The sequence below is a fragment of the Daphnia carinata genome, chromosome 2 (assembly GCF_022539665.2).
Source record: "Daphnia carinata strain CSIRO-1 chromosome 2, CSIRO_AGI_Dcar_HiC_V3, whole genome shotgun sequence".
Classification (NCBI taxonomy): domain Eukaryota; kingdom Metazoa; phylum Arthropoda; class Branchiopoda; order Diplostraca; family Daphniidae; genus Daphnia; species Daphnia carinata.
This window is the reverse complement of record NC_081332.1, coordinates 4,198,393-4,209,040: the sequence shown is the minus strand read 5'-3', so window position 1 is coordinate 4,209,040 and position 10,648 is coordinate 4,198,393. Positions and strand designations below refer to the sequence as shown.

Genomic DNA, 10,648 nt, shown 5'->3' with positions numbered 1-10,648 from the left:
AAAAAAAGGAATGTCGACCTATTGAATTTTGCCCACGGTCAGCGGAGACGAGCAGGACGGAACTATTTTTAATTTCTTCGTGAGAAAAAATTAGGGTGGAGGTATTAAATGTAAACAAAGTTTCTTGTGAAATGGTAACCAAAATTTTTTTTTTTTTTTTTGGAAAGAAAGATTGGCCGGAAGTTGAGAACGACTTGTGGCTAGCGCGCAGACCTTTGGTGCTTCCTTCCTTCAACTCTTCTCGCATTTCTTGTTTCATATTTTTAGATTTTATATATATATTTTTTTTTTTTTCTATTTAAATAGTCGTCTTATTATCGTTTCGTGCCGCGTTTGGTGCGTCCTGTTCCTGCCCGCCGGCCAACAAAGTGCTGCTCAAGCGTTTCACACTTGCCTAGTTCCGCTTTTTTTTTTTTTTTAAGAAAAGGAAATGTTTGTTTGGTTGTTAACGCCCGTGTAACCGACCCCAGTTTTTTTTTTTTATTAGGTATAGTCTCTCCTCGTTTTCGGTCAAAATCGATTTCCTTCCCCTCCCCCCGGTAGCTATAATTTTTTGAGAGGGGGGGGGGGGAGGAAGGGACAGGCTGGTCAAAACATTTCCGTCGTTTTTGGATTTCCGTTTCTTGAAACTTACTTCCTTCCTTCCCCCTTCCTGATTTTTTTTTTCTTCTTGCGCAACATCGATATTACAATCGCCAGTACGTTCCGTGTAGTTTGATTATCCCTTTCCCTCGAATTTCCGCAGACTTTCCTTTCATTTTTGATTGGATTTTGTTTTGTTTTTGTTTTCTCTTTTTTTTTTTTTTTTTTTTTTTTTTTTTGATTTATATCTTTGAATAACCAAATTTTTTTTTTCTGTGTGTTGCAGGTGAGGGAAAATTCAAAATACAACAACGCCCATATTTTTGCGGCCGGAAAACTTGCAGTGGTTTCTCACATTTCTCCGTCGTGCAGTGTCGTCCGTCTACGGTTCGTGTAACCGAGACACGCAGACGACCGCATCGACGCAATTGTTTTGTTTTGGGGTGTGTGTGTGTGTGTGTGTGTGTGTGTGTGTGACGTCAAACTTTCACCAGAAAAGGAAAAAAACAAAACAAAAAATGGGCAACACCAATTCGTCGCCGCGCTACCGATCGCGCAGTCCCGATCCGGCGCTGGATCACACTTGGAGCAACAGCTATCCGAAAGTTGAGCGCGAACGCAACCGATCGGCCTGGCAGCAACACGCTCAGCAGCCCAATCCATCGAAACATTTGAGCGGCTATCCTTCGTCAGGTGCCAACGTCATGGTCAACGGACATCTGAACGCGCACTACGGTCAATTCGAGCAGGAATGCATCCAGCACCAGCAGCAGCAGCAGTCGAAACTATCGGATCAACAGCCGCTACGGTTCGCCAGGTGCGTCATTATTATTTATTTCATTTAAAAAAAAAAAAAAAAAAAAAAAAAAAAAAAAAAAAAAAACATTTTCTTTTGACTTACATAATGGTAGGATGAGGATCGTAGACTATGATATTATTCCCCTTTTATTTTTTTGATGTTGTGGGTCGTTAAGGAAGAAACAAATTTTCGTTTGGGTTTTGCGGGACTCTTGCGGTTGGATGGCTGGCTAGTATTTTAGTTGGGAGGGGGGGGGCAGGGGTATTAAACGTTGTCATCGTTTATCATTCGAATGATTGCAGACTTAAGCGAGCTGTGCGTGCATCTAAACGAAACAGCTGATTGGTGCGTCCAAACCGCCCCGCCGCGAGTTCCTTCTATATTTAATGTAGCTTACCGATTTAACTATTTTTCCGTTCCAGCCGTTTTTTGTCCGAAAGAACCTCAGACGATTGGGTCGGTTTCAAAATTTAAAAAAAAATAAATAAATAAAAAAAAAAAATACCGTTTTTACGGTTGTCTTACCTTTTGTTTGTACACAAATTTATGTTTCCATGATTTTATACCTTTGAAAAAGAAAATGATCTTGTCCTTTTGTTTCGTGGGGATAAAAGGACGTAAGCCGAGTCGATTGAACTTGGTCGAGAGCTTCCGTCCTTTTTGAGGTCGTGTGTACTTTAATGATATCCCCCGCCCCCCTCCCTTCATCTAAATGTCATTAGCATTATGCTACTCACTTTAGTTCTGAGGAGCGTCTCCGTTATACCGTCTATCCCCGGCTAACGTCGTTATACACAAGCTAAAATAATAACACAAGTTGCAACAACAACCGCCCCCCCCCCCCTCCATATGCCTCTCTTTTAGCTGGAGTGTGTGTGTGTGTAGACACACACTACTAAGTAAATCCGGGAAAAAGAAAAAAAAAAAAAAAAAAAAGGAGGTCAACAGACGGCCGTTAAAACATTTAGTAGTATCGATAATCTCTCCCGCTACAGCCATTCCGGGGGTAAAAGGACTTAACTAGCGTTTTGGAACATTGTGTCTACAAACGAGAAAGCGATGCCCCTTTTTTTTTTTTTTTTTCTATCCCTTTTTTGTGGGTCGTATAATCTAGTATAATCCATTGGAAATCGGGGACACAAGACTCTTTCTTTCCTATTCGTTATTGATTTTTTATGGACATCTATTGAGTTCAGCCCGTGATCGACAACAATGCTATAGCCCCGAATTTGCCTTGACTGTTATACAGCGTCACTTTGATCTGTCGCTTTTATTTATTTATTATTATTTATTTTTTTTTTTCTCATCCCGACCCCAGCAGAATTTCTTTTGTTGAACATTAAGAGATTGGGCCCCATTTTTTAAAGCGTCAATAATGTCGATGGCCAAGTAGCTATTGAAGTAAAAACGTTGGGCTGCTTTGGCTGCCATTTTACTTTTGTATCGCTGAACAAATTTCGTATTTATTTATTTATTTTTTTTTTTTTTATCAAATGTATTTACTTCGTTAAAGTGCTGTTGCGCGTTTTATTGGACAGAACTCACTCTAACATTTTTTTTTTTTTTTTTTCGCGCAATCAGTCAGCAAATGTGCTCGTCAGCACGCGCAAATTGCCTTCGGGACAAGCTCTCCCTTTTTTTATTCCGGCAATTTCAATGGCTCTTATAGCAATCGAAAGACCAATCGTACCTGATGGCTATTGTGGAAAAAACGGGCCCCTTTCTCCTCCCGTCTCTTCCCACGAATTGGCGAGATTTTTATTTTTCCCTTCCAATTTGATTCGAAAAGAAGAAGAAGAAGAAGAAGAAGGAGGAGGAGGAGGAGGAGGAGGAAGTTGACAGAACATAGAAAAAAAAAAAGATTAGAAAGCGAAACGAAACATATTGTGTGGAAAAACAAGAAGAAGGCGATGATGACGTTTTTCTCATTGTATTTCATCACAGATACGGTCCGGGAGTCGGCGAAGCTCCTGTCCAGCAAGCCAAAAAGATTCGAGTACTGCCGATGGCGGCCAACGGCGCTACTGGCAATGCGGCCGTGAACGCCGTCAAGTTGAGAGCCACCGATAATGGTCTGGCGTTGCAAAAAGTGGGCACTCTTCACGTGGCTAATCGCAAGTTGAACGAGTTGAATCACAACCTGATGGCCGCCAATTGCGAGCCGCCCATCGTCGCGACGCTGATCGGCAACGGTGCGGACGAGATGCGCAGCCCGACGCCCGACTACGACGCCAACAACAAGCAGCGCTCGTCCAGCGGCAGCAGGAAACCGTCCAAGAGCAAGAGGAACTCGAAAGCCAAAGCGCCCAACACGGCGCCATCGACGCCGGCCGCTTCGGCCAAGTCCGGCAGCAGCAGCCGAGTCGATCAGGAACAACAGCAGCCGGCCGGAGGCAGCAAGTCGAGCGGGCGCGGCAAATTGAGGCTGTTCAAAACGAAATCGACGGACGGCAAAGCGGCCGATTCGGAGAGCGGACGCATCCGCGCGCGCAGCATGGAGTACTTGCGGGCCGACGTGGCCGACGAGACGCAGGAAGTGCGTCGAGGCGGCCGTCACAACACGAGCCGCGAAGATCTTTCCGGCGATGAATCTCTGCTGGCCTTCATCAGAAACGGGCCGGTCACGGTGTTTAGCAGCCAGAAGAAATTGAACGGCACGATGACGGACGACGACGACTGGGAGGAGATGCATCCGGAGTCTTCTTCCTTCTCGAGAGTGCCGCCTCAATCGGAACAGCCGGCCAGCAGCAGCAGCAGCTCCGGCAACAACAACAACCACAACAACAACCACAACAACAACAACAGCAAGCCCCAACAGTTCTATTTTGGCATGGCGCCGGGTGACGTGAGTGCGCCGCCGACCGGCGTTCCAGCCGCCGCGGCCAGCCAGTCGGTCGATCTCGACGAAGAGAGTCGACGTGTCATGGAGGAATTCGACGCCGTGCTGGCCGAGAACAAGAGCGTCATCGATCGCAAGTCTGAAACCGAGGAGAAGGAAGATGGAGGCCGTCTTCGACAGTCAATCAGGCGGCCGGCCAAGAGCACCAGCAGCAGCGCATCGTCCGATCAGCGTCGACGCCATTCGTCCACACCTCCGCCCGTCATCCGCCATCATTCGAGCACGCGTCGGGCCACCTTGCACGAAGATCAGCTGGATCACGACGACGAAGACGACCAGGATATCGCCCTCAGCCTGAGACCGACGTTACCGAAAAAGCCGCAACAGTTGCCGCGCTTCTCACCGTCGGCGGCCTGGAGGGCGCTCGGCCAGTCGTCGGATCACTACCCTCGGTCGAGTAGCAGCAAACTCAACGCGTCCAGCAGCAAAGCCAGCGACATGAGCGCCATGGATCTGAGCGACGAAGAGGACGAAGACGAGGACGTCATGGAAGAGCGGATAGCCAAGAACGCGCTCCGACCTGTAGCGCCGCATCCGCCGCGCATTTCCAACGAGAAATCCGCCGATTCGGGCATCTCCGGCGATGCTGGAAGTCCGGATGCGGCTCGGCCATGGTGGCCAGCGGTGGCGGCGCTAGCGGACGCGACAAGCCGCTGGCCATGTCTTCGCCGGTGCCCCCTCAACAGCAGCGCAATCAGTTGCAAAATAATTGGACACCCCAGCAGGACCTGCTGGACGACGACAGTAGCAACAACGGCAGCAGCGAGGACGAGGCCGGCCACAACGTTCAACGTCGTTCTCGCGGCGGAGGTTCGTCCTGCTTCCGGGCCAGCAAACGACACCCTTCGACGGCCGATCCGACGCCGCCCAAGATCATCCCGAAATCGCAGATGTTCAACGACTCTTCGATGACGGACCAGACGGCCGATTCGCGCTCCTCTTCCATGTCGAAAGGCGGGCGCAAGTATCGCAAACGCAACGAGACGGGCGGCAGCAGCAGCCGGACTGGGGACGAAGGAGCGCCGGGCGCCGGAGCGCACTGCATCCCGCAAAAGTACAACAGCCTCCGCAAACTGAAACGGTCCGTTTCCGGGGCGTTCGCCACGGCTTTCCGCCGCGGCAAGTGCTCGCCTTCCGACGACGACAACGAGGACGAAACCAACATGCGCCGGAACAGCCATCACGCGTCCGGCCATCATTGCGACGATGGGAATTGGATGCTGAGCCGCAGCGCCCCCAACTCGGTCCTGAACGGGTCCGGTGGGGACGACGACGGGTCGTACCCGTCCATCCGCAAACTGCAGAGCCGTTCGGAAGCCGACCTCTTAGCCCAGCAGCATCACGGGTTCGGCCAGCTTGGCCAGCAGTATCCGGCTTACAGTCAACCGTCCGTCCTGACGCAGAGGATCGTCTATTTGCCGCAGTACGACTCGCGGATGGTGTCGGCCCATCAGCGCCAGCCGCGGCTCGGCCGGCCCGCCTCCATGGATCAGACGGACATGATGCGGCGGGCGCGTTCGGCCGACGCCGTCTTCCTGGAAGCGAAAAAGCAGAGCGTCGGCCAGCGGCTGTTCGGCCACGGCCACGGCCACGGCCACTCGCCCAACAAGAAATTCACATTCCAGTCAACGGTGCGGGTGCACGAGAAACGTTTGCTGGAAGAGAAGCTGTCGAGAGAGGCGGAGCTGAAGGAGCGGAAGCGTCTGCAAGAAATGCAAGCCATGCAACGAGTGGAGGAGGAGTTCCAGCGGAAGAGGGCTCGAGAGAAGGCCAACATCCGCCAGCAACTCCGGGTCCTCCAGCTCGATCATTACAAACATCAAGAGCAGTTGATGCTCTTGCAGCAACAACAGCACCACCAGCAGCAACGAATCGCCCGGCTGGATCCGGAAGGAGCTCCTTCGTCCATCTCGCACCACCGCACATCCAGCGACGAACTTCCGATCCAACAGCAATCGATGCCCGTCAAGAAGTCGGCCAATGCGCGTCTGGCGGAAGCCGAAACGCGAGACAAGCGGAAGGAATCAACTCCGCCGGCAGCGACGTCTTCATCGGCCCTGCAGCAGCTGCGGAACAATCGCAGCGCGTCGAGCAATATCCGGTCGGATGACGTTGTCGACTCGCCGAAAAAGAAGACCCATCAGCCGCAAATGGATTACCGTCGGGAAGTCATAAACAGTTCACGTTCACGATCGGCCGCCACGCCCTCCACCCCATCTGCAAATCCGTCCGCCGTATCATCAGATGCCGGCCGATTTCCCGATCGGCAGACCCGCGCCAACAACAATGCCGATCGCGGTGGTCATAATAACATCAACAACAACAACAGTACAGCTGCGGTTGTTGCTGCCCAGCAGAAAAAGAAATCAAACAGCAACATCTACCGACGATTGGCCGAAATCACATCGGAAGAGGAGAGCATCTCTTCGCCACCTCCCGTCTCGTCGCTAATGGCCCGATCGGCCAGCAGCAATGCGTCCGCAATGAATAAGCAACAACAACAGCCGCCGTCGGTGGGAGCTGCCGCGCATTCCAGAGTGCCTTCATCGTCCGCCGCAGCCGCCGCTGCCCAGCACGTAGTCAGTAACGCGAACGGCAACCCGAGCAACGGCGGCAATAAAGTGATGACCCAAGAGCTGAGCGAATACCGTCAAGAGCGTCGTGAATATCACGACTTCCGCAGTCCTCGCCTCCATCAGCAGCAACTGATTGCATCTCCCGGTTAGTTTGGCGCAAAATGTTCCAGTAATTAGCGCGTGATAGATGATCGTTTTTTTTTTTGTTTTTTTTTTTTTACATTTGATTGTTAAGTGTGTTCAATGGCCGTTGAAATTGAAATTTAAAAATGTCTCAAAATTCAGGTCGATTTTATGGAGCAGGACAGCCGTCTGGACATCGAGTGTTGCCAACATCTGCAGCGTCTTCGTCGACGTCTTCGATGTCGAACAACAAGATGCAATCGGATAACTACCGATGGGATTTCGCTCACGGCGGACGCGGTGTACACCACATGGCTGGCCATCCTTCGGGCCAGCCTTCCGTCGCCAAATCGACGCCGACGCCACCGTCGGTTGCAACCTGGCACCACCACCACCAGGCGCAGCTGTTGCAGCAGAAGCCAAGCCAAGTCTTCTCGTCGAGGCAACAGCACGACTACCACCATCATCATCAGTTTTATAAGTTGGCATCACCGACGACGGATGTCGTCATGATGCACAGGACGCCCCAACAGCGCCATCACTAACGTGGCGATTACATTTCAATATTTTATTCCCTCCCCAATTCCCCAATTTTTTTTTTTTTTAACATAAAAAAAAAAAAAAATGAATACCGGTCTTCCATTAATAGCTTTTCTGTGTGTAATTTTAGATATCAAAGAGGAACGTGTAGATTGCGATGATTGCGCATCAAGTGCCTGTAGCCAATCAAAAAAAAAAAAAAGAAAAAAAGAAAAGGAAGAAGCTTGTGTTTGCAAAATGGTGAATGTTTCATATGGTGGAAAATTAAAAGGCTTTTTAAGAAAAGGTTAAAACACTTTCATGCTTCCGTTCGACGTCCCATTTTTCTTTAATCGTATATGCAAAAAAAAAAAAAAGAAAAAAAAAAAGAAAATCAAATGATAAACAGAAAAGAAATCAGACATTTTCCTTTAGCAGATTTTTTTTTAATGTTTTTTTTCCCTCTTATGTTTGACAGTTTTTATTGTACAGAATGATGTTTGTATACAATTTTTTTTATTGCATATATAACGGACCTACTATCTCCATGCAATACATATGAAACTCATTTCGCTCTGATTCCTGTCGAAGATGTGATAAAAATTCCGCGCTTTGAACATGTCAAAAGATTCGAGGACGGACAAATTGGATGAAGCTTTGACTCACGCTCAGGAATTTGTAACGGGATTATTGACTCTTATGCAGAATTCTGTTGGTTGGCCACGTGAATGTCTCAGGACCCATCACTCTTATATAAGATTCCCCCATGTGCGCCATTAAAAATATTCCGAAATAATCTTTAGATCAACTGAGGTACTCTGAATTTTGTTTTGTTTTTATTTAGTTATTTTAAAAAATCTTTAGTCGTCTCGTCTTCTTTAAATTTTTTTTACACTTCGCCACCTGGTCGCCAGGTGGCAGCTTCACACGAGCAGACAACCTGTTCACGATTCAAGTGGTGTGCTCGTTTGAAGTCTGAAAGTGGTTTTGTGTTCAAACGCTGTAGGAAACTGGCTTTGATTTACTGCCTTCGTGCGAGCCGAGTACCGTTATATTCCATCCAACATTCCAGCATAGACGAGGTAATTATGTTTTTGATATATTTTGACCCCCTTGTTCAGGACAACTTCAGGCTTTGTCAACGTCTGCTGCATCATCCTCAAGGGGCCCACTCACCTTTCATGCTATATCTGGCTTCGTTCAATCCCTTGAAGCTGTATATATTATGCACGGATAATAAGTGCCATGGAGGCCCCCAGAATTTGAAATGCGTATGTAGGGCATGTTTCGACCTTTCGATCAGCCTGTCCTTGAGATTTCTTGTGCTCTGGAAAAAGCCATACAGAATTTAGATTGGGGTGACCTTTATGATGGAGAGACCCTTATGATTGCAACAGTCAGTTTTCTCAGGGTTGTGTTTAGATGTTTAATGATGTGCTAATGGCTTAAACTATTGGTACAGGCTGCTACTCGTACCCACCATTGAAGCTATGGTGTACTGTCAGGCTTCAAAGCAAAAGTTCAAGCCAAATTTGGTTTCCTGATGAACCCATTAAATAGATTATATCGAGTGACGCCGTTGGTGATACTATTGCCAATTTGCTAGATGAAAGACAGTAATAGGCTCTTCCCCTTGCTTTGGGCTGTCCTTTGTTGAAATGCAAAGCCCTTATGACGAGTACACGCACATACACATCTAGTTTTCGACACAAGTTGATGCAGTATGCCCGAAAGATGTACGTTAAGCGAATGTCAGCTGACAGGGAGTCTTCATTTCAGCGAAGAAGGAGCATGATAGAAAAGGACAGAATGATAATCTCTTTTTCAATCGTCTGCTCTGATTTAACCCTTTTCTCAATCTGACTTGCAGATTTCAAGAACCATCACTTTCAAAATTGCATCCAAACAAGTGAATTAGCAGACGAACGGCGAGCGTTTCTACCCGATCATCGGCTGACACTCGTGAGTCATAATGGAAATAGATAACAAGAATTTGGAACATCATTTGATGTTGACGTCCACTGCTGTAGAGGAGGACAAGGGGAATTCAGCAGCGTAAGCAAGACAATTAAAAACTGGATTGGCATGTTCGGTGAGAAGCAATTTCTTTTGTACAAATGTTATAAAACGAATTAATTATTGTTTCTCTTTTAAGGAATGAACTCGCTTATTTCTTCGGTACCGTTCGCGAGAAACTGCGTGGGAATGAAACCAATTATGCTGAAGCTACAGGTAAAGTAATGACACGATCCAAGTTACTGTTGATTTTTTTTTTCTTTAACTTTCCGTCTTTGTGTGATGAGAGCCGTTGCTTTTATTACTTTATTAATTACTAAGGCGAAGCTCATTACCTTTCGTTTCCCGCGCTTCTCTTTTTAGTGAAAATCAGCAATGCGAGTTAATTTTAGGTTGTGTTTTTAACGCCCTAGCACTAAGCTGATTCAGTTTTCCTTTTCTTCGCTTTCTTCCCCCCCCCCCCCCCTTAAAAAGAAAAGAAGCTAAGAAGCAGCAAAAGTGGTACACCAATTTCCCATTTTGCATGGCATGAGAGAATGCTTTGCTTCGCAAACATGCATACTAGCAAAGAACTTACAAAAAAACTACCAGCTATTTGTTAGTTGTGCAAGCAGCAGCTGACTGACTGCGGGGCAGAATGAAAAGTTTTTTCATTTGGCCATACGTGAATTCTTTTTGTCTTGTCTGTCGAACCATATCGCTCTGTACACCATCTGTCCCGCCAACCAAGTCCCTTGACTGCAACTGGATTTGGAACTTTTGCATAACAACTACCGTAACTCATTATCGAATCTTGGCTGTGTTGCCCTAGTTCGAGGCGAACCGCACACCGTCCGAAATAGGCTTCCATTTTAATGAGTTGTGCCGAATTCAACGTGCGCGATCGAATTACCGAATTTAAAGGCAATTTCCGTTTTGTTTTTCAAATTTTTCCTTTTGCCGTTCCCCTTCTTTTTCTTTTCTTACTTGGCATCGAAGAAGAGGAAGTCGTAGAAGACATCAGTGAAAGGACGACGCATATCGATTAGCTATCGTATTCAAGAAACCGTAGCGTGCGACGTATAGAAATAGCAGCGTTGATAACTTATCTAGAGCGTACTACGTGTCCTTTGCGGTTTATTTTGTCTCTTCCTA

At 47.6% G+C, this 10,648-nt stretch overlaps 1 protein-coding gene across 1 annotated transcript; it reads left to right on the top strand.

The window, feature by feature from the left end:
* Window positions 1–868: 868 nt before the first annotated feature.
* Window positions 869–7,557, top strand: LOC130687143 (uncharacterized). The gene is given in 4 exon segments (XM_057510294.1): window positions 869–1,399; window positions 3,326–4,886; window positions 4,889–7,001; window positions 7,142–7,557. Coding segments are annotated over 4 exon segments (4,356 nt in total). The 5' UTR covers window positions 869–1,100; the 3' UTR covers window positions 7,525–7,557.
* The last annotated feature ends 3,091 nt before the right edge of the window (window positions 7,558–10,648 follow it).